General features: G+C 43.3%; 1 protein-coding gene across 1 annotated transcript; it reads right to left on the reverse strand.

Annotated features, from left to right (window-relative positions):
* Nucleotides 1-7,003: 7,003 nt before the first annotated feature.
* Nucleotides 7,004-20,934, reverse strand: LOC118858614 (guanylyl cyclase-activating protein 1). Its single transcript, XM_036769193.1, has 4 exons — nt 20,710-20,934; nt 11,576-11,725; nt 7,723-7,816; nt 7,004-7,164 (listed from the first exon to the last, which is right to left on the reverse strand). Exons 1-4 carry the CDS (start codon nt 20,908-20,910, stop codon nt 7,004-7,006), a joined length of 606 nt encoding a protein of 201 aa, XP_036625088.1. The 5' UTR covers nt 20,911-20,934.
* Between the last annotated feature and the right edge of the window lie 4,082 nt (nt 20,935-25,016).

The raw sequence follows: 25,016 nt of genomic DNA on the forward strand, positions 1-25,016 counted from the left end.
TCAAAGACCCAAATACTTGGAGACAGTCGGGGCCATCTGGAATGAATTCATGATCTCAAACATTCTTTAAGTCAAGGTGGCAAAGATTTATCATGCTTTACAGCAGGCAAGAATTCTTAGGGAACCTGCAACCATACAGGGCTACAGGGAAAGTTTAAATATGAGATTTGGAGGTGAAACCTGTCAATTAGGTGTTTTGGGGTGGGATTAGGGAGTGGTTAAGGGGTGGTCAGTTCCTAAAAGAACATGTATTTTTTGTATCTACTGTGCAGGCATCTTACCCAGAGTTCACTGGGAAATAGCCCAAGGAGGGGGGCTACCTGGGGGTGTGGTTTTGACTGTGAAACATCACTAAGTCAACCAAAGGTCGGCGCTGGCTGGAGATATCCGGGTTGCTTCCATCAAATGTCTTGTTAGACAAGATGAATGTAAGGGAGTATCATTTGACTATATCTAGGATACGCATCAGTAAGTAGTAAATATTGTTATGTCCCAGTGCACAGCCAATTAGCAATACACAGGCAGTCCAAACTAATAAATTCTGTGGGTATAGCTGGCTGCAGTATCAGGAGGAGAGATAAGTGTTTTGCTAAGGCATGCTGCTCTTGAACTGGAGAGGAACTGCTAGGGCCAATGTTTTGAAGCTAGGGAGAGATGCAATTTTAGAATTGGGGTCCAGGCACAGGCACCCAAGCAGAGGCTAAGGAGAAATGTGATGTTAGAATTAGGATCCAAGCACAAGCACCCCATCACTGGTGTCCAAGATGTGAGTATTGATTGTCTTTCCAGGAAGAGAATGTTGGTGGACTGACAGGGATGTTTTCAGAGGAAGGAAGAAAGCCAACAATGCTCTAAAGGAAATATCTTGGGAGTGAGGAAAAAGAGCAGAACCAGGGCTGTAGTTTGTGGTGACCAGATGTTGGAGACTCCTTTAGGGAATTAATTCTATCTTTAAGGGGACCAATACCCCACTACAGAGGGACAGGAAGGGAAACCCTAAGTTAAGGAGAAAAACTTGGGGTAAGTTTCTGAGGAATCTGAGTCATCCCCTTTCCATCCATTCCACTTAGCCTGAGCTAAAGTTACATGCTTTCAGCTCCTCTTTCATATAGCTTAGCTCAATGGGGACTTTCCAACCTCGGTTCCCCAAAGAACTGCACTGTCCAATCAGCAGCCAAAGAAGCAGCTATTTCATCAGTTACTAGGTAAAAGTGTTATCTGAAGATCCCCTTGGTTTGCTTCTCTCCTCACCTAGCTCCTGAGGCTTGTAGAAAGCTTCTCTCCCAATATTATTTTTTACTACCTTCCTCTCCACACCCCTCAGTTCCTTACCTGCCTCACCTCAGCCAGGGTAGGCCTGGCTCTTGCCCTTCTTCTTTGTAAAGACCACTGGACTGTCCTCAGAATAGTATCTTGCCTATCTTCTCTTCTGATTATATGTTTCTTTGATAATATCTTTTGTATCATTTCTCCTTCACCATTTTGTAATATGTGCAACCTATTCATGCTCACCATGCATATGTATGGCATATACATACGTATATATGGATGGATGGTTGTATGTAAATATGTGTGCACATATACATGTATACACATATAGATAATGTATATATATTGATAGACATCATCTATTGATAGACTTTACATAAATAACTTTTAATTACAAGGCATCTCTTTTTATTTTCATTTTTATTCTTTCTCCTAGTTTAGTTCTGATTTTGATCTCTGATTTAACAAGTTGGTGGTATGACTGCACACAGACAGTTGAACCAAGACTGATTCCCACATTAGGAATAGGTCACTTCCTGTCAATTAAAATATAATCACTTTCCTTCTTTGTGATGTTTGTCAGTACTCAGCACATCCCATGTCTTTTTATTTTTTTCTCTGAAGAAAGTATGCATGAAATCCAAGAATGAGGCAGTCAGTCCACAGGTCTTTAGCTTCTCCCATTCCTTACTCTTGAACCATCTCTTCCAACATCTTCTTCACTATCTTCATCCATAGCCATGTTTACAGGCATGATAAAAGTAGTCACCAAGTATCAAAGTATGGGTTGATTTAATTGGGAGTGTCTTACTGATTTCTTTACGGAATTTCTCTACCTCTTCATCTACTGCAACAATTATTGATGCATAAACTGTGAGAATTTTCATGGTGCTCTCTCTCTCTCTCTCTCACTATATATATATATATATATATATATATATATATATACATACATACACACACACACATATACATATATATATATATATATATATATAATTATCACTGCAACATAAGACGACCAAGCAGCCTATGAAATTATATTTCTTGGTGCCTTTGGGTACACAACAAAGCCAATTATACAAACGCTGTTATTTGCCTCTTCAAAGAGGACCTATGAGCCGGTTTTCCATTTAACTATAAGATTTTCTAGTTTTTTGGTTTTATTTTTGCTGAAAATTTATACAACTCAGGTTCTCTGTTAATATGTTCACTTGTTGGTTATTGGACAAGGATATTACCCTTATGTAAGTTCATACTTATAGACAGTTTAATAAGTCTATGATTCTTAATGCTTTCTGCCCCCTTTTCACCCACTCTATCACCAATGTAAAGGAGTCATATAGGACTAAGGACCATACTGTATTTTTCTTTGTTTTATAAGTTACCATAGACAAAGAATTCAACACCAATGATAATGAACTACTGGCAATGAACCTCTCTGTATGTAACTGGGCTAGTCCTTGTAAAGCAGACACAGTCTGTTTCTAAGACTATACTCCAAGTCTTTCCAGTATGGTAGAACTTGCCAGAAATTGCATTCCACTGGCAGAACCTTTGACAATCTAAGATGGCCACCATGCCAGGATGAGGCACTGAAGTTAGATTTTTTTTGAAACTACAGGTTATACAAAGACAAGAACAACATATTCTTTGCTCTCATGGAGTTCATATTCTACTCAGGGGCTGGCTACAAGGTGCACAGATACATATAATATAATGGTAATTGGTTGGTTATTGTCTTTAGTGCTTGAAGAGGACCAAAATAACATCACTGAACAGGGTCAAGGTACAGTGTGTCCAACTGTGGCTAATTAGACCAAAAATGAGCTGGAAAGGCTCTACCACAGGTCAGACATAAATAGTCCATATGAACATTTGAAGTAGAAATAGGAGAACATCCAAGAGAAAGAACTGCATTTTCCATGAAGCTCTGGGCTTCAAGGATGAGCTCGATTAAAGGGCCTTGGACTTCATTCCCATAAAACTGTGTTTCTACAGTACAGAGTGATTCTATTAGGAGGGCAGTGGAGACTTCTGGGAAGAAGGAAAAGCTGTGTGGAAAGCTGATCATTTGGTACCTGGTGAAAGAAAGAGGACAGCTACAGTGTAGCCCTCTTGCTGGCTGCTGAGAATGGGCAGAGGGAAGCTGAAAACGATGAAAGCAACAGATGCTGAAATCACAGATTCGGCTCCTCCATGAATCTTTGGTCTAGCCATGCAAAAGATATTTGCCATATGCTCCATTCACCAGAGCATGAATCTTAAAGAAGACAATAGTCTTTCTCATGCTTTTCTTGGGGATGAAACCCTAATCCCTAGAGTTGGTGTGATGAGAATGCTATCTTTACTAATTGTTTTAGTACTGATTAAATATTTTACTTTTGTCTTGCCTATTCCTTTTCTTCCCAGCTAACACAGTAAAACTGAGGCTAAATGACCTTAAAAGTTCCCAGCTAAGGTGGGATTGAGGCTTAAGACAAATGACACTTATACTCCAGATATTCCATACTGAGTCTAGTAATCCATAAGAATCAAGAGTTGAGTATCATGCTGGCTGTACAAGTTAGCTGGAGAGAGATTAACACCTAGAAAGACCAAAGAAAAAATCCAAAAAAAGAAGATGGTACCTGATCCACCTTCTTCCTCAAAAGAAGAGAAAGATTCAGAGGAGAGTTGAGAAGGAAGTACATTCTGGTATAATGGAGCACAGGGCTGTCCAACCTTAGGTGATCTTAGGGCTGCATTAAAATAAAATAATTATTCGAGGGCTGTACCCAGAATAAAAACTACAGTACACTAAAATAATAGCTAATTTGTAGTCTTACCTTAGTTAGGTTTAACAAGCGCTAAGAAAAGTCATGGTACTTTTAAAAGTTTTTATTGAAACAATAGACAATATATTTTGATTTGCCATCTTAGTGAAAGCTCTGCGGTAGCTCTTTCTGTGCTTGTTGTAAAAACAGGTGGGCCGAATAAAATTGAACTTGCTGGCCTCAAGCGGCCCAGAGCTGTATGTTGGACAGCCCTGGGTTAGCACATGCTTAAGCTGCCTACCTAATTAAGATGCTTGCATCCACCAGACAGTGGAGGACCTGCTTCCTAGAGGCTGGAGCCAGTTGGCTTATATGTGGACAGTCTGCATGTGGCCTACCATGTGACTGGGAGCAGTCTTTTTCCATTGGCTACATAGTTGGAACTATCTGTATCTTTAAAACTGCCTGACTGAGCACTTTTGGGGCTTTTCTATACATTTCCATCTGAGGGTGAGGGACTGTTTCATTCACATGTGCTAAGTGGTGTAAGGGCCACTTCCTTCCCCCTTCTCCCTTTAAGCCATGTGGCCCCAAACACTGGGCCTTTACATTGATCTTTTCCCTTCTGGTTATAGGGAGTGGAGTCTCCAATAGAGGCCAGTATTCAAACCACAGAGATATGGGAGTCCAAGAATCCAGGCTGGATGGTGTAGCCAGCCTAGCATCGAGGCCCTGAGGAACCTGGGAGCCTAGTAGAACCCAGCACTGCTGGCTTCGGACCTGAGCTTGGTGGGACTGATGCTATATAGCAACTGGGTTAAACTATAAGCTCAGTTTCCCTTCCCCTTTCCCAGAGATCAGAAGATTAAAAACCTACTATGTGCCAGGCACTGTGCCAAGTGCTGATGATATCAAGTATGGTTAAAAAAAATTCCCTGTTCTCAAGGAGCTCACAGAGGAGAGACAAGTTGCAAATAAAATATGTACAAACAAAATATATTCAGGATAAATTGGAGCTGATTTCAGAGAGAAGGCACTACAATTAAGGGGGACTGAGAAAGGCTAATATCCTTTAGTAAAAGTTAATCTGATATTAAATGGCTAAATGAAACTGGGGTGCTGCACACTGGGCCCTAAAGTGAGGGAGCATAACTAGTGGGAGGTTTGAGTCAATGACAAAGAAAAGATCCCTGCAAGCCCCTGAGGGGACCAGAGGACACTGAGTGTAGGTAAAATGTAATAGCCTGGTCCTGAGAGAGATGGGCCAGAGCAAACCATGTTAACTCCAGACCTGGGGGGATGGCTTGTGTGAAAAAATGGAAATGAGAAGTGGCATTTGAGTTTGGAGAGTAGGGAATAGTCCTAGGGAATCTGGAATATGCACTGAAGTAAGTAGGTCTAGGAATTGGAAACAGACTATGATGTGCTTTCAATATCAGGCTGAGGAGTTTATATTTTATCCTATATTCAAAAGAAAAGTCAGCGTGCTCCAGGCTTTGGAGTAGAGTGGTGATATGAACAGACTTGTGCCTTAGTAATATTGTCTTGGCAACTGTGCAGAGGATGAGTTGAGAAGAGGACACCTGGAATAGTATGTAGTACATAGTAGGAGCTCAATAGACACTTGTTGAGTAAATATGGTGACCTAATCTTGGTAAGGTTGGTGAAAATAAAAATCCCATGGAACACCACTGATTTACATGTGAAATACATATATGTATGTGTATATACACCCATACTCCTAGATACGTCCAGCACACAAATCCACAGCTCACATACGTGCCCAACATCTGTACACATGCATAGCCTGCATAAAAAGTGCACACCAAATCAAAGATGCACAGACTTCTGGACGCTACTAGGCGACCGTAGCAGTGAGAAGGAGACAGCACTGTCACGGCCTGGGTAGGAGACTGATGGTTCTCTTCCCACCTCTCAGAAAAAGGGCAACAGGCCAGGCTGTCTCCCCTTTCTTCCCCTTTCCTGTACTCCCTGAAATACAGGATCCATTGCCTTTAAAAGAGGGCAACCCGGACAGGAGAATCAGGAGCATGGAGTAGGTGAGAATCCATCCAACTCTTTCTTGGTTCTTTGGGTAGGGACTGTGTTTTATCAGAACATTGGATCTTCCAGAGCTTAGCAGAGAGCTCAGACACAATAAGGATCTACTAAATGTTTATTGAATGAGTGAGTGACTCAGGATAGGTTGAGTACTCCCTGAGGGAAATAGGACTTGGGAGATCTCCCTCCTGATCTCCCTCCTCTGTGTTTTTCCCCTTCCATTCTTCAGTAGCCACTCATCCCCATCCCTTCTTTCCAAGGACAAGAAGGGAGCAAGATAAGACTGAGGAAAAGCCTAGGATCGGCTTTCAGAGGCTGGAAGACCACTCATCAGGGATGTTGTAGAGGGCATTTGTGCTCAGGTCAGGGCTAGAATAAATTACCTTTGAGATTCCCCGAGATATTGTGGTTCTAGCACTGTAAAATAAACCCTGCCCTGTCCCCAGCTGATCTAGCTCATTCCAGCAGGCCAGGGCAAATAGCTGACCCAAGCCCTAGGCTTTTCCCTCCTTACCACACCAGAAGCCTGCCCAGATTATACCTATGAATCAGGCCTTACGACCCTCAGGAAACCAATCATGGGATCATAGATTTAGAGGTGGAAGAGACTTGGAGGGGACCGAGTCCAACCCCTTCATTTTATAGATGAGGAAAATAAGAATCTAAGAGGTAGTTTTGCCCAGTGTCTTATGGCTAGTGAGTGTCTGAGGCAAAAGTCAAGCCCAGATCTTCTTGACTCCAAATCCAGAGCTCCATCTACTACACCATGCTGTCTGTAGGGTCAACAGCTCTAACCACCCATCAACACCCTGAAAGGAGGTAAACTGAGACCCATGTAGGTGATGTATAATATATATTTAAAAAAGAAAAGAATACAAAACTAGCCCTCAGAGATGGTAGCCCAGACCCCTTTGGGCTTACCCAGCTGCCCCATCCTCCCCTTGTCCTTTGTCCAAGTTCTGCCCACCATTCTGTATCATGCGAACAATGTGGGTAAGGTCTAAGCTTCGGGTCAATGTCTCCAACAGCATCTCGTCCTTCTGGACACCCTCCATGAATTCCTCCAAAGACAACTCACCTAGAGGGGAGGAAAGGAGAGGCCATCAATCTCTGAGTGGGGCATATGGGTTTACAGTCCAGTGGGAGACAGGGGATAGGGGGTGTGGCTGCAGAGATAGTCTAGAACAGGGAGCAGAGGTAGAGCAAATGGACCAGTTGGAAGGAGGAAGTCCAGAGTACGGGGTGGGGCATGGGAATCAGTAGAGGAGGGGTCAAAGGACCAAGGATGGGGCAAAGGAAAAAGGACTGGAGACAAAGGACAGAAGCCAGGATTAAGGTTGTAGGGTCAGAAGAAGGGAGGCTAATTGGGGATGGGAGGTGGGGAAGCAGCTAAAGTTTTAGGAGAGCATGTGGAGGCATAGGAGTCAGGATGCTAGAGTTGGGATGTGGGAGCTTAAAAGAGTCCAGGACCCGTGATCAAGGTTGGGGATAACCTTTAAAAGCCAATATGGAACCTGTGGATCAGGGCTTGAATGGGTGGGTATATGGATGGACACTGGGTAGGGAGAAGAGGGTTAGAGAGGAAGGAGAAAGGTCCCAATTGTGTCATCGCCCTCCCTTTAAGGTTCCTCCTTACCATCCCCATTGATATCAATCTTGGCAAACACTGTGTCAGTGAACTCCTCTGCACTCATGGCTGAATCACTGCAAGGGTTGATGGCTCGTATGGCCTACAGGAAAACAAAAGAAGAGTGGATGAGATGAAGGAGAGGGAGAGCTGGAATAATCAGAGACTCCAAGAGGACAAGGCTGGAGAAGATGCAATATCAGGATTTAGGCAGCAGGTGGCACAGCAGGACAAGCTCTCAGGGTGTCACGGCCTCTACAATTTAGGTCTGGAAGGAATAGTTTTCCATTAATTCTAGTAGCTTCTTAACTTGTCCTTCATAATCTGCCTTGACTATAGTCGCATCCACGCCAGATAAGTGTAAAATTGGAACAGCGTTTTTCAAAAAGATTTCTGGCTTTGCCTTTGCAAGCTGCAGGACTGAGAAAGACAGTTGCCTTCTTTGCTTGTGCATTGGAAGGAATGAGTTGATTTCCAAATATCTGGGTTTCTTGGCAGACTGCTCTCCCTAGTAGAGGGACTGTTATGGTGTTTCCCACATAGTCAACACCCTGCCCAGGAGGAAATTAGCTTCATTACTGGGGAGCAGTGCCTTGCTGCTCAAGTCACAATTTTTCTTGATGTTGATGGGGGACAGAACAGGAACTTTAGTGGTCATCTAGTCCAGCCTGGGAGCAGCTAGGTGTCATGGTGGATAGGTTGCTGGGTCTGGAGTCGGGAAGACTTGAGTTCAAATCCAGCCTCAAACACTTACTAGCTGTGTGACTCTGGGCAAGCCACTTAACCCTGTTTGCCTCAGTTTCCTCATCTGTAAAATGAGCTGGAGAAGGAAATGGCAAGAAAAACCCCAAATGGGGTCACTAAGAGTCAGATATGACTGAAAAGACTGAACAACAGCAGTCCACCCTGATGGCCTGTGGTCAGTGGGGTCTCTGAACCTCAGCTTCTCTTCTTCATTCCCCCCAATCCTTAATCCTGAAGAAGAGGAACAGTGACTTCAAAGTAGGAAAAAGAGAAGAAGGGAGAAGGTTTGGTTTAGGGATAGGGAGAGGGTAAGGGTGAAACCCAAACTGGATAGAGACAAATAGGTTGTTTCCTCTGGTGGAGTGTGAGCTCCTTGAGGGAAACACGGCATAGAATCACAGAATCTTGGGAGTTAGAAGAGCCTTTAGAAGCTTTGTAAAATGAAGTGGATGCCCTTCATCTCCAAGTTCTCTTGCAGACTTCCTGACTACTCCAGTCCCATGCATCCATCACTCAGTACAGGATTCCCATGTTTCTCATGTTTTAGGCCTCTCGATATTCCCCACGGTGCCTCACTCAGAGCCAGACACACAAAATGTGCTCAGTTTATAACAATAAAGGAAGAACACTGGGCTCAGAATCAGAAGACTTGAGTTTGAATCCCACCTCTGCTATTTACTTTGTGACCTCACACAAGCTAATCCTTTCTCTGGGCCTTAGTTTCCCCATCTGTAAAATAAAGGGGCTTGGCTAAATGATATCCAAAGTACCTCCAATCTCTGATGGTCTGTTTTTTGTACTAACATTCTATGTGCTAAGTCCTCTTCCAACTCTGGAATTCTATGTCTCGTGTTCCAACATTCTATGTTTTAAAGTCTTCCTAGCCCAGATAGTCTGTGTCATGTATTCTAACATTCTGTGTTTCAAGGTCCTTTCCAGCTCTGACATTCTATGCTCTGTGATCTAACCTTTTAAGTCCTAAGGTCCCTCCCAGCTCCTGATATTACATGCTGTGTTCTAATGCTGTGTTCTAAGTGCCTTCCAGCCTTGACAATCTATGCTCTGTGTCCTAACAGTCTATGTTCTAAAATCCCTTCCAGACAAACCCCTTCATTTTATAGGTAAGGAAACTGAGGCCCAGAGAAGGGATTAGCTTGTGTGAGGTCACAAAGTAAATCCCTTCCAGCTCTGACATTCCATGCTCTATATTCCAACACTCTTATGTTCGAAGTTCCCTCCCAGCTCTGACATTCTCTGTCAGTCAATAAACATTTATTAAGCTCCTACTGTATGCTCAGCAATAGAGATACACAGGAAGATTAAAGGCAATCCTTACTCTCAAGGATCTTGGTCCCTAGGACAGTGTGATCATGTGACTTCACATCTCTATAGTTCCTTCTTTCAGCTCTGTTCTCATTTGACCCTCACAACAACCCCCTGAGGCATTGATAATAACAGTAATTCACATGTATACAGAGCCCTAAGATTGCAAAACACTCCACACGATGACAGTGGGAGCTTGGTAGCAGGATCATTATCCCCTTTTTATAAATGAAGAAACTGAGGTTAGAGGCCAAGTGACTTGTCTAAAGACACACAGCAAATCACCAGCAGGGAGAGGCAGATCTCCAATCCCTAAGTCACAGAAGGAGAGGTGCAGGGACCTCCACGGCCATCTAGTTCAGCCTGTACTAGAAAAGGAATTCACACTATAGATATCTTCCACAAGTGGTCATCTGGCCTTTTCCTGAAGACTTTTAGGGCGGGGCAACTCCAGACAGAATTCAGCCCTCCCCACTTTGGACATTTGTCTCTGCTGAGGAAGTCTTTCCTGACATCAAGCCTAAATGCTCCTCTTTATAACTTCAGAGAATCAGAGACCTACGGGTGAAAGGGACCTTAAAGGCCACTGACACCAAACCCCTCTTTTTACAGATGGGGAAACTGAGGCACTGAGAGCTTAAATCTTAGAGGCCCCTGAATCCAACCAACTCTCTCTTTTTATGGATGAGGAAAGTCAAGGCCCTCAGAAGTGATTTGTCCTGAAATTGGAATCCAGGCCTTCCTGATTCCGAGTCCAGTGCTCTAACCATTACACCATACTGTCTTACCTAAAAGTAGGATGTCGAGCTGGAAGATACCTCAGAGACCCTCGACTCTGATCCACTAATCGGATGGATGAGGACACTGAGGCCTGGAGAGGGTAATCAAATTTCCCAAGGTCATGTAGGTAGTAAACATCAGAGATGAGATTTGAACTCAAATCTGCTATCTGACTCCAGAGCTAGGGTTGTTTGTGCCCACTGCTCCTGGAGCTGTCCTCTGAGGCTACATAGAAAAAGTTCCATCCCTCTGCCCTATGACATCTCTTCAAATACCTGAAGACAACTATCAAGTCCCTTGAGTCTTGTCTCCTCCAGTGTACATACCCTTAGGTCTTTCAATCCGTCCTCTATTACATGGACTCAAGGCCCTTCACCACACACACCATAGTCCCTACTCTCAACAAGTTTACACTCTACCAGTCACCGTCCTCTGGACACCTTCCAGTTTAACAATGTCCTTGCCAAACTGGTGTGGTGGCAAAGTGGATAGAGCACCAGGCCTGGAGTCAGGAAGACCTGATTTCAAATGTGGCCTCAGACATTTTTTGTCTTCATAGAGCCAGTTGTTAAATATTTGCTACTGACCAACGGTCAAATAGGATGTTAGAAAACAAGATTATTTTAATCTCCTCCCTTCTCCAAAAACTTCAAAAGGAGTTCTCCTTAGTCTGAAATGTCAAGCAAGGACTAGAGAGAGTCTTTTCTTGGGCTCAATCTAGGAAAGGAGTCTGGAGCTATATAGTCAAATCTTAAGCATTATGAAGGGTTAGCTTAGATATGGCCATTCACAGAGTAAGTAAAAGGACTTCATAGTTGGTCTACAGATTTTTTTCCAGTGATATGGTCATTTTAGATATGATCATTCACAGAGTAAGGAAAAGGACTTCACAGCTGGTCTGCAGCTTTCCTGGTAGCTGGGGATCAAACAGGAATTTACCAGTATGCTTGCCCAGGTTATTGAATTAACTGGGCCAGTCTGGGCTGAACCAGACTACCTGGTCACCTTAAGTTACCCGGATGATATTGAGCAGCTCCCCTCGGTCAATGCAGCCGTTGCCATCCACGTCGTATAGCTTAAAGTACCAGCGAAGCTTCTGTTCCACCTTCCCTTTCAAGACGAGGCTCAGGGCAGCCACATACTCCATAAAGTCAATGTAACCATCCTAGGCAGGAACGGACAAAATTGTTAGGGGATTCCTAGCTTGAGCACGCTCTTTTCCTTTAAAAAAAAAAATCACCATCTATGGACCCCTACACTGCCATTACCTTCCTACCGTTAATAAAACCTGCTGTTATAACAAAGGGGCAGTTGGATGGCACAACGGATAGAGTGCCAGGCCTGTAGTCAGGAAGACTCATCTTCCCGGTTCAAATCCAACCTCAGACACTTTGTAGCTGTGCAACTCTGGGCAAGTCATTTAATCCTGTTTGCCTCAGTTCCTCAATCTGTTGTGTTTGTCCTTTGCTTTCAAAGAGGACCATGACATCAGGGAGATGATGACATGACTTGCATTTGACTTTGATTTGGGTGATGGGGGTGGGGTGGGGGGGGACGCTTCAGACAGTCATCTGCCTCACTTTCTCCTCCAAAGACATCTGGGTCCAGTGGCCAGATATTCATCACAATGACTGGAGGTGGCCCAGGATGCAATGGGATTACTTGGATTATAAATCCAATAATGAGATTACAAATAACTTGGGGTTTACTGGCTAGATTCCTTTCCTTTCCTCTTTCCTTTCCTTTCCTTTCCCTCTTTTTCCCTTCCTTCCCTTTCTTTCTTCCTTCCTTCCTTCCTTTCTTTCTTTTTTCTTTCTTTCCTTTCTTTCTTTCTTTCCTTTCTTTCTTTCTTTCCTTCTTCTTTCTTCTTTCTTCTTCTTTCTTTCTTCTTCTTTCTTTCTCTTCCTTCTTTCTTTCTTTCCTCAAAGACCAAAACCTTAAACCCATTTCACTCCGGAGCTCATCAATTCACTGAATGGGCATTACCTCACTCAAAGTGAGAACCTGAAAAGACCATAGCCTACAAGGGCCAGGGTCCTTATCTGTAAAAATGTGCTAGAGAAGGAAATGACAAACCACTCTAGTATCTTTGCCAAGAAAACCCCAAATGGGATCACAAAGAGTCAGACACAACCAAAATGACTGAACAATAACAAAACTGTAACAAATAAATTCATTAAGCAAAAAAGGTCAACAGGTTAGCCCTGTCTGAAAATGTATGCCTCATTCCATTCCTATAGCCCACCACCTCTCTGGCAAGAGGCAGGAGGAGCATTTCACTTTCAGTCCTCTGATGTCATAATCAGACAGAAGTGAGTTTCCCAGGCCCAGTTCATACTTCTGCCCACTAACCAGGTCTCAGATGTTTGTCCCAATGAGACTAGAGCTGATAGGGAGTACCCAGGCCTTGGAGGTGAAATGTATGAAGTTCATCCAACATTTAGTCAATAATCACTTTATTAAGTTCCTACTATATACCCAACAATGTGCTAGGTATGAAGGAAGAAACAAAAATAATTAAGCCATGGTCCCTTCCCCCTTAAGGAACTGACAACCTAGGGGATTTAAAACAGATACACAAAGTTTAGTAGGGACGCACACCCCTCTCTCCTTCCCTCCACCCCCCTTACCACCTCTATACCACCTTTTCCTTGGGTGCTTCTTCCTCATCAGATCCCATGGGCCTTTGTAGCAGTTCCAAATCATACCATGCCCTGCCCTCCCCTTCTCTCTCTCCCCCACTCCCACTGGGTAGGCAGTATGATGGAGTGGATGGGATTCTGGACTTGGACTCAGGAGAGACCCAGGTTTGAGCCCCTTCTCTGACACCAGCTGCATGAGGACACATAAATCTGTCATCTCTTCTGATCTTCCAGTCTTCACTTTTCTGAACCTTAGGTAAATTGGGAATGATAATGCTTTCCCAAGCTCCTCCATAGGACTGTTTGAGGAAATCTCTTTGAAAACCGTAAAGCTCTTCAGAAATATGAGCTATTATAGAAAGGTGACTTAGCTAGTATAGCCTTTCCCCAGAGACCTCGTTTGGCCTCCTTCCCTAAAACACCAACACTTGTCTGTCCAGTGGCCTGTTCCATCAAGACTTGCTGTCTGCTAAGAGCATTGTTCTATGAGCCCCAAGTTGATCTGACCGCCATAGTGTCAATAACAACCTCCTCTCCCTCTTGGCCTCCACTGGCACGTTGATTGACAACTCTTTAACGTACTTACCTTGTACTATTTTGTGTCACACTCTTATCTAAGAGTATGGTTATATTTCAGTTGTGTCCGACTCTTCTGACCCCATTTGGAGTTTCCTTGGCAAAGGTACCGGAGTGGTTTGCCATTTCCTTCTCCGGCTCATTTTTACAGATGAGGAAACTGAGGCAAACAAGGTCAAGTGACTTGTACGGGGTCACACAGTTAGTGAGTATCTGAGGCTATATTTGAACTCTATATTTGAACTATATATTTGACTCCAGGCCCAGCATTCTATCCACCATGCCTCCAAGCTGCCCTAAGAGTGTGGGCTTCTATTAATAATAACAGCTAGCATTTATGTAGCACCTTAAAGTCTGTGAAGCTCTTTACAAATATTATCTCGCTCGATCCTCACAGCAAACCTACAGAATAAGGGCTCTTATTTCCCTCATTTTACAAATGAGAAAAACAAAGCAGGCAAAGGTTAAATGACTTGCCCAAGGTCACACAGCTAGTAAGTAACTATCTGAGGCTGAATTTGAACTCAGGTCTTCCTGACTCCAGGTCCAGTGCTATATCCAATATACTCCCTGGCTGCCTGCTTCCTAGAAGTTCCGTGAAGATGCATTATTTAAACTTTCCATCACCCAGTCAGCCAACTTGCATTTGTTAAAAACACCTACAAAAATGCATGCACACATACATACATACATACATAGACATATGTGGCACAGTGGATATAGTACTGGGCCTGGAGTCAAGTCCAGCCTCAGATACTTACTAGTGGTGTTACTCTGGGCAAGTCACCTAACCCTGTTTACCTGAGCTGGAGAAGGAAATGGCAAACCACTCTAGTATCTTTGGGAAGAAAACCCTAAAAGGGGCCACAAAGAGTGAGACATGAAGGAAAACTACTAAACAAAACACACACACATGCTATATAAAATATTAGTATATATTAATGCAGTATATACATGTCATATTAATATAATATATAATATTGCTACAGAAATATGAATATATTTTATGGAAATATATAATATATAATTAATATAATATAATGTTATATTATATTACATCACATTGTATTATATTATATTATATACATATAGACTATATATATTACAGTGTGTATATATAGTATGCTATAGAATAGTATGTATGGTGTATATAGTACAGTATATTCCCCAGCAATATATCTATTATACACACACACACATATATATATATATCCCTGATATGTATACAATGATATGTACATATGTATAAATTAATACAATACAGTGTATGCAAATCTATACCATAATATACATATTCCTGATAAATTGGAATTAATGAAGGAGGACTGGGAAAGGAGCAATAACTACCACCCACATAATACTTTAACATTTACAAAGCATCATACATGCTATCCCACTTGATTCTCACAACAACGCCGTGAGGTAGGGGCTGTTATTATCCCCATCTTGAGTAAACTGAGGCCGAGAGAGGTTGCGACTTGCCCTTGCCTAGTGTCAGAGAGCTAGCAAATGTTCGAGGGGAGATTTGAACTCGAGTCTTTCTGAGTCTAAGGACAAGTCTCTCACCCACCTAGCTGCTTCTAGCAAGGAACATAAGGCTTTGTGCATTGTAGATGCTAAATAGGATTTTGGTGAATAAATGAAAACACCCACTAGGGATCAAGAGACCTGGATTCTAATCCAGGCTCTGCTTCTAAATCAATTTGTGATTTTAGACAAGTCACACACTCCTCTCAGGTCCCCACTTTTCTAACCTGTGTATAAAATGATGAGATTTGACTAGGTGGTCTCTCAGGCCCCTTCCATACTTGAAACTAACCTGATACACTGATCCATACTAAGGTGTTAATGACAAATAATGTCTTTCTAAGACAATGCACTTACTTTTTAACAACGACCTTCAGTGACCTCCAATATGGGAAACTTAGTACTTTAAGGAGCAAGCCAACCCATTCGTGAACAACTATAACTATTCAGATTGTTTCCTGGCATTAATGTTTGTTGAATTGAAGTAAAAAGACCTCAGTTTCTTTTCCTGTAAAAATGAGGTCAGACCAGACGGCTCCTGATGTCCCTGTATCTAGGATTCTATATATGTTTACACTCAAAACAAACAAAAAATGGCATTCAATGCCTTAACCAAGTCAAGGAGATTTTGTATGTTGGGGAGGGGGTAATATTATTAGGATTTAGGGGTTAGCTTTACTAGTGAACCTCAAACTCTACCCTAGAAAAGACCATCTGTTCAACCCCATCGATTCTACTGATGAGATCAGGAAAGAGGGATGAGGATGAAGCCAGCTCACACAGTCTGCTGAGGATTATTTAATTTTTGGTGTATTTACATCTTGAAAAGCAGGAAGCATTACAAATCAGGGATCGATTTAGTGTTTTGTCGGCTTCCAGATTTAAGAAAGTAATAGAGAAAATAATAATGCAAATTAAATTTTAAAATCTGTCATTTTCAGGGAGCTGGTAGTTAAACATTTACCAGCAGACCACTGGGAATATATCAGATGCTGCTGCTAAGTAGAGGGAAAGGGAGAGAGAGAAAAAAAATTTGGAACTCAAAATCTTATAAAAATTAACGTTGAAAACAATTGGAAAAAATAAAATACTATTAAGTGGGGGAGGGGGGAGTACGTCCAATTCACTCATATTAGTGTCCCAAAGGTAAGGTTAGGAGAAACAGATTTTCCCAAGGACCACATTCGAGCACATCACATATGAAAGAGAGCCCTAATAACTTTTGCATGCAGTGTGAAGCCTTCCAGACTTGTCCTCCCCTGAACTCCCACTGCCCTTTCCACCCGTCCTGCTCACTTGGTACTGAGAACCTTCTGACCACAACAATAATAATAATAATATGGGATTTTTAGAGTTTGAAGGTTTACAAAGTGCTTTACAAATTCTCTCTTCTTTGATCCTCACAACAACCCCGGGAGGTAGGTGCTATTATCTCCTTAGATGAGGAAACTGAGGCAAACAGGGGTAAGTGACTTGCCCAGGGTCACACAACTAGGAAGTGTCTGAAGTCACATTTGAACTCAGGTCTTCCTGACTCCAGGTCCAGTGTTCTATCCACTGTACCACCTAACTGCTTTCTGAATTTTTTCATATGTTAACATCTGTTAAAAGCACTGGGCCTATCATAAAAGTCAAAATGAAAAACAGTCCCTGCCCTCAAGGTGCTTCATTCTACAGGGGGTGGGGGTGGGGGGAAGGGGAATCCTCCAAAGACACAGAGAAGTAAATGTAAGACAATTTGATGACAGAAAGAATATTAACAAGGAGGGAGATCAAGGAAGGCTTCCCGTAGGAGGTGTCAGAAGGGAAGTAAGGAAGCAGAGGCTCAAAACTGACCTACCCTCCAAGGGGCCCGGCTAACTCATATGATAAGCTAACAAATACTAAAGGGTTAATGGGGCCCCCCCTTCTGGATAACAAATGTGCATTTTATAGTTTTGCTGTTGCTGAGTAGTTTCAATAGTGTCCAACTCTTCGTGACCCCATTTGGGGTTCTCTTGGCAGAGGTACTGGAGTGGTTTGCCATTTCCTTCTCCAGCTCATTTTACAGATGAGGAAACTGAGGCAAACAGGGTGAAGTGACTTGTCCAGGGACACACAGCTAGTAAGCATCTGAGGCCAGATTTGAACTCGGGGAAGATGAGTCTTCCTGACTGCAGGCCTGGTACTCTACCCACTACACCACCTAGCGGCCCATCAAAGAAGAGATTGTAAAGAAGCTGCTCTGACAGACCAGAAGGGAAGGTATGTGGGGGCTGAGGTTCTCAAATCACACTGAATTCGCCTCTTCCTACTTACAGCAAGCAGAGGGCATTGCCCGTTCTGGGACAGTGTTAAACATGATTAACCTGATGCCCATCTCTCTCCTCCAGGGCTCTGTCTCTCTCTCTTCGGGCTTTTCCAGCTGATTTCAGGATGGCAGCGATGGGAGCTGCCCAGGACTGATACAACAAGGTCTCCATTCATGAGAATAATGAATCTCCATGATGTGGGCGCATTATTTGAGCTCTCATTGCCCGTTTCCATTGGACTGGAACCAATGGCCATCTATTACAGAGAAGTGTAATTTTGGATAATGTAAATTAAAATACATTCAGCCAATTCAGGGGATTCGTTGTTCATACGAATCAGGACCTAGCTGCATCTAAGGCCAGGGAAAGCTGATAGTAAAATAGTTGGTAGCATTTATTATTCCATCCCTGCCAAATTGGCCTTAGTCAATCTTAGGCCTGATGGCCTTAAAGTCCTTTCTAGGTCTAAATCTATGATCTTCTGATCAGTTCAAAGCTGATAGAGAGCTTAGGGGCAGCTAGGTGGCACAGTGGTTAGAGTTCAGGGCCTCAAGTCAGGAAGACTCATCTTTCTGAGTTCAAATCTGGCCTCAGGCACTTACTAGCTGTGTGATCCTGGGCAAGTCACTTAACCCCATTTGCCTCAGTTTCCTCATCTGTAAAATGAGCTAGAGAAGGAAACAGAAAACCACTCCAGTATCTTTGCCAAGAAAACCCCAAATGGCATCACAAAGAGTCAAAATTGACTGAGATTGCACAACAATAATTGAAAGTCTATCCTATTCTTTTTAGATATTAGCACCTACTATCTCCAAAACTATTTGTAAAATATATATATATATATATATATATATATATATTCATTCTGTATATACTTATCCATGCACGTGTTCCTACACAGAATATAAATTAGATATGGAAGTGAGTAGAAGCAGGTAAAGCGTTTCAGTCCTCCATTCCAGATAATAAGGGTTAGGCAATAAACTTTTAAATGCACATTTAGGGTTAGGGTTAGACTGTAATCTCTAATTGATCATAGTCACCTGCTATGTGTCAAGCACTGTGCTAACAGCTTCCCCCTCTCCCCAACCCGGTGAGGTAAGTGATATTATTATCTCCCTATAGTTGAAGGCATATGGAGGTTAAGTGACTTGTCCAGGGTCACACAGCTAGTAAGTGACTGAGGTCACATTTGAACTCAGATCTTCCTGACTCCAGGCCGAACTGCCTGATCATTATTAGACTGCATCTCTCAGCTGGAAATCATGGACCATTTCTTCTTCCTCTGACCTTTACTGGGTGATCTCGGGTAACAGCACGTGTGGATCAAAACCATCACTGCTTCTCAGAGGGTGCAGCTCTCCTCTTTTGGAAAAGAGCTTCATATTTGTTGTGTGTTCTCCATGACCTCCTTAGGGCTCGAGCCCAAGGCTGATAAAGTGCTTCCGCTAAGGCCCCTCTCCTACCTTTACCCTTCCAATATTCCCACCTCTGGGTTCTAGAGATCTGTCCACACCAATACAGGTAACTCCCATTGCCCTAAAGCTGCTTCTCTGCCTGGATAGTTCTTTTCTCTGCTTCTTTTCACCCCTCATCTGGATGACTCAGCTCCCTCCTACCTTGGCTACTTTTCCTCCCCCCCAGCTCCCCCAGGAAAAAGCTTCAAGCATCAGACTGAAGTCTTTTCTATTTCCATTGCCCCAAACCCATAATCTGCTTTATCTGAACTGAAAATAGCCCTGAGTCCTTACCAGCCCCCAGAGGCTTCCCAGTATCTCTTGTAGACCCAGGTCCAACCCAACAGAACTCGGGTCAGCCTCTCCCACACTTTCTGCTTAATCCTGGCCCCAGGAAAAAACAAGAAAGACTTATAATTGCATTATCAGGCTCAGTGAACAATTTTTCTTGAAAGGGCCTGCAGCCTGCTGCCTGGGCCGGGGAGGCAGGGCAAGGGTGTGATTTAGGCTTGTTTGTTTTTTCTGAGGCCAATCCAGAAATGGTGGTCTGTCCTGGGTCCACAGGACAGTGGAGAAAGTCATTCTTAAGAAGAACTTACATTAGAGTTTCGATTGACTTAGTTGCTTCTAACAATCCAGTGAGATAATCAGGCCAGGCAGTATTACCTTATTTTTTTAAAAAGTTTCATACTTTGAAAGAGCTGGGATTTTGCCTGTATGGGAACTTCTCCCACTCCCATCCCCATGGGACAACACACTGCCCAAGGATATGAAGAAGACGGTCCAGGATTAGAGCCCCCAATTACCAATGTCCTCCCTACCATCTAACCACAGCCTCTTCTGTTACAGTTTGAGATCCATCTTGCCCAGTCCCTGTGACCAGGTTTAGAGTTGCTAGAGCAGGATCAGGTGTGAAAGAATTCACATAGACGACTTTCTCCTAACCAAGGGGAGCTGGCTAGACCTGGAAGAAGGACTAGCAATTTACAGACGGACAGAGCTTGTTTTTATAAGGACAGGATAAGGAAGATAGGGGAAATTTTATCACCCAGGATGTGGGGAGACAAAGAATTTTATGGTCCAGGATAAGGGGGAAGTTTTATGGTATTTCAAGGTAAGGGGAAGAGACTTTTGGGCACCTTCAGTTTAGAGAATAAAGTAGGGGCTTCACAAAGTACTGGAAAAGCAACTGTTAACCCTTAGAGCACCATTGGTATCCTCCTCACCTGGATGAACAAAAGCAATACTTCCCCTTCTGTCTTTTTCCAGCTAGTGCAACTGTGATAGAATAGTAAGACCACTCGAACTGGAGTCAGAGGACCTGGGTTTGAATCTTGGGTACACTACCTGTGTGACCTTGGTTGGGCCAGTCACTCTCCCTGGAACTCAGTTTCCTCCACCGTAAAATGAGGGGGCTGGATGAAGGTGGCTTCTGAGGCCTCCTCCATGTCTAGATTTTGATCTGATGATTTCTAAGCTTCCCTATCATAGCAAAGATAACAGATTTAGATCTTAGAAGCCATCTATTCCAACTTTCTTATTTTACAGAAGGAGAAACTGAGGCCCAAAGGGGTGAAATGATTTGCTCCTCCTATGACACCACAACCTGCCTTCCAAGACTCCTCAGGATGCCTGGCCTCCCTTGTCCCCACTCACCTTGTTGAAGTCGAATGTCTCAAACATCTGCTCCACATACTGGCTAGCGGCAGGGCTCAGGTTTTTCAAGCCAAAGAATTGTCTGAACTCGTACAGCGTGAGCTGGCCGGATGGGCACTCGGTCATGAACTTCTTGTACCATTGGTGGCACTCGGTGCTGCTCAGCTCCTCTACCGTCTTCCCTTCCATGACGTTCCCCATCTTCTCTCCCGAGTTTTTGCTGGTGTCTTGATGGGAAAGTTGAGGTGAGGGTCAAAGCTTGCTCCCTTTCTCCTTTTCAGTGGGGCACGCAATCTTTTCTAAGCTAACACACATTCACACAAACACAAATAAATTTTCTCTTTCACGCAGCAAGCACATAGGAACTTCTGAACAGAGTAGGGAAGGAGACGGATGGCTGCTTAAATCATCCAAGGGAGAGGCAGAGAAAAAGAAAGCGGCTGAAGGGAAGGAGGAAGGCACGAACAGCTAATACCTTATCCTTAATTCCCACATCTAGTGTCTGGCCTTCTTTTCTCCCCTCCCCCAGGCCCAGGATGGTTCAGACCTATCCCATTATCTTCTGACAACGCCCCCCTTCCACCCCAACACCCCCCCTACCTTGTCCCCACAGCGGGTGTTAAAAGTCCTCCCTAAATCCTTGAGTAGCCAATGGGGCTGACACCTTCAGGGAGATCAGGTGAAAATAGAAAGAAGGTGCCAGAAGGGAGTGCCAGGGATTAAAACCCTTGGAGAACGGGTGCCCAGATTTTCTTAACGGAGAATAATCTCCTAATCCCCTCTTGCTGGGATGGGGGAGGGTGGCCAAAAGAGGAAATGGAACCAGAAGATCTTGGCAGCGTCTCCCTTTAGGGTGACCCCTGGCTGCTCCATCTGAGCTCTGGGCAGGTTGACAATGTCTTGTTTCTTGTCACAGAACTGAGGACAGCTGAAATCAGGTTTCCCCTGAAACTCTGATTTAACATTGGTTAGTTAGGGCCTGTTAGAATGAAAGAAGCCTCCTTAAAAGGAAGGCCACCCCTGCTTGGACCTTTAGTAGGGAAGACTTGAGTTCAAATCTAGCCTTAGATTCTTAACTAGCTTGTGTTAAGTGGCAAGCCATTTAACCCCTGGTTGCCTTAATCCACTAGAGAAGAAAATGGTAAACCATTTCAGTCCGCCAAGAAAACCTCGTTATGGTCCACAGGGTCACAGAGTCGAACACGACTGTACAAAAACACCTAGCAAATCACCTCTCTCGGGTTAGATAGTATTAAGTGACAGAGTCAAGACTTGAATCCAGATCCTATTTTCCATTTCCTTTTTTAAATTTAATTACTTTTTCAATGCAGTATGTTTCTCACTCCCCCTCCCCTCCCATATACACATGCTCTCACCTCCTCTTCCTCTCTGTCTATACAAATCAAAGGATATGCTATATAATAATAATAATAGCCATAGAGTCCTTCATCGTTTACGAAGTACCTTCACTCACATCACCTAATTTGATCTTCAAATTCTGTAGGATTTAGAGCCAGAAAGGACCTTAGAGACCGTCTGTCTAAGCTTCTGGTGCTTGACTTGGAGTCGGGAAGACCAGGCTCTGATTCTGCCTCTAATACTTACCAGCTGTGAAACCATTTACTTCCTCATATGTAAATGGGATAATAATACTTCCTATATACATGCCATTTATAATGATAATTATCATTTAAATTACCTTACAGATTACAAAACTAAGAATCAGCCCTGTAAAGTAATTCATAATCATCCCTCTTTTTAACTAGCACTTGAAGGTTTACAAAGTGCTTTCTATATATTGTCTCTTTTGATCCTCCCAACCCTGTGGGGCAGGTTCTATTGTTATTTTCATTCTTAAGGGCAAGGAAAATGAGGTTCAAAGACATTAAGTGATTTGCACAGAATCATACATGGACCAAGGTAGGATTTGAACCTAGGTAGGTATCCTTGACAGGGAAGCTAGGTGACACAGTAGCCTGGACCTACACAGTCAAGAAGCCTCAGCTTCCTGAGTTCAAATCTGGCCTCAGATATTCCCAGCTGTGTGACCCTGGGCAAGTCGCTTAACCCTGTGTGCCTCAGTTTCCTCATCTGTAAACCCAGATGGAGAAGAAAATGGCAAATTACTGCTGTATCTTTGCCAAGAAAACCTCAAATGGGGTCACAAAGAATCAGACACAGCTGAAAAAAATTACCTAACATGTATTCTTGACACCAGGCCCAGTCATCTATCCAGCATGCCACCCTTCCTCTCAGGACAAGGTAAGCATTAGAAATAAATGTCTGTTAAATTAAATTCTTGCTCCCACTTTTGCCCCAGGTCACATGTCTATTAAGCCCTTAAAAGAGAACTCCTATACAAGTCTTCTGTCTTCCATTTCAACATGATAGCACTTCGAAAACTGTACAAATAGAAGACAGAAAGAGAGCTTTAAATATGGCTGAAACTCATAGGATACTCCCACAGGCAGTCAATACAATACAAGGGAACAGATGTAATGTTACCAACCCATTTATGTGTTTTAATGAATAGACTTATGTTACGGAAAGAAGGAAGGAAGGAAAGAAGGAAGGAAGGAAAGAAGGAAGGAAGGAAGGAAGGAAGGAAGGAAGGAAGGAAGGAAGGAAGGAAGGAAGGGAGGAAGAAAGGGAGCAGCGAGGGAGGGAGGGATGGAGAAAGAAAGAGAAGGAGAAGAGAAAGGGAGGAAATTATATGAATGTAAGGCGTTATTGTTACTAGCCAGATCCCATCTATCCTTTGAATTTCACCTGCTCTGTTGGATGATACCTCTAACTGCTCCAACCCACATAGTTCTCACCTTCATCTGAACTGGTTAGCATTTTGCTGTCTTTACCCTCCACACAGTTCTGGGCCCTTACCCACCCCTGCCTACATCTTTCCCTAATTGTTTCACTTGTGTAAATCTGTTTCCCCAATTACACTCTCAGCTCTCTGAAGCAGAGGGGCTTCCCAATTTCTGTATCCCTCCCAGAGCCTGGCACTCAGTTGAATTCCTATCACATGCCCCATAACTACTTATTGGAGAGAGAGCTAATCATAACTTCAGAGCAGGGAGAAGAATGGGGGAGTGGGGGTTGGGGAGAGGTGATCTCTGTCTTTGAATATTTGAAGGGCTTTAATGTGGAAGGAGTATAAGGAGACTAAGGGTGATAGTCCTGGCCTCACCTCCCCTGCCAAGACCACATCTGAAGAGTGATGTTCAGTTCCAGATGTCACAGTTGAGGACCGACATTGAGAAGCTAGAGAGAGTCCAGGGAAGGGCAACCAGGAGGCCTTGAGACCATACCATGGGAGAATTGGTGGAAGAAACTAGGGATGTCTGATCTAGAAGAGACAAAACTCAGAGAAGTTTGATAGCTGTCTTCATTATTTGAAGGGCTCTCACATGGTAGAAGGATCAGATTTGTCCTGTTTATCCCAGAGGGCAGAATATGGAGCAATGCATGCGAAACACGAAGAAAAAAATGTAGGCTCAATGCCAGGGGAGAATTCTCTAACAATTAGATCTGTCCAAAAGTACAATGGATTGTGCCCTTCTTGGGGGTCTTCGAGCAGAGGCTGGATGACCACTTGTCAGGTATGTCGCAGTGGGAATTCTTCCTGGGGGATAGTTTGGACTGGGTGGCTGCTGGGGTCGCCTCCAATTCTGAAAGTCTATGATGCTATTAGGAGACTTTTCTATGTAGCTCCAGGGGAAAGAATTAGGAACAAGGAGTAGACATTGTAGGAAGGGAGATCTCAGCTTAATATCAGGAGGAACATTAGAGCTGTCTAACAATAGAACAGGTTGCCGTGTGAGGTTGAGAGTTCCCCATCACTTCAAGTATTCAAAGGCTCAAAGACCCAATCCTCCCTCCCCACCCCCATTCCAAAGGGATGATGTAAAAGGGGCTCCTGCATGAGGCAAGTTTCAGGACAAGGCAATCTCTAAAGCCCTTTTCAAAATTTCATTTCTATGACTTTATGAGAGATGGAGGCTAACAAGGGTATTGAGTGATGTGAGTTTGGGACAACCCCTTCTTTCTAGAAAACATTAAGAGATATATCTAGAAGACATATCTAGGCTTATCTGTCTGGGGTAAAGTCTAGTTTGAAGGAAGGAGAATAGATATCAGATCAATACTTCTTAACCCAAGTTCTTCGTGATATGTCTTTGTATGGTGGCATTTTCTTCCATACTCCATGGTCTGGGCAGTGGTTCAAGGACCTGGAAGTTTTCTGTAAGCTATTAATTTTGGGAATACTTAACCATAACAAAATTATGAACAATACCAATCTAGCTTTC

This window comes from Trichosurus vulpecula, chromosome 7 (assembly GCF_011100635.1).
Source record: "Trichosurus vulpecula isolate mTriVul1 chromosome 7, mTriVul1.pri, whole genome shotgun sequence".
Lineage (NCBI taxonomy): Eukaryota > Metazoa > Chordata > Mammalia > Diprotodontia > Phalangeridae > Trichosurus > Trichosurus vulpecula.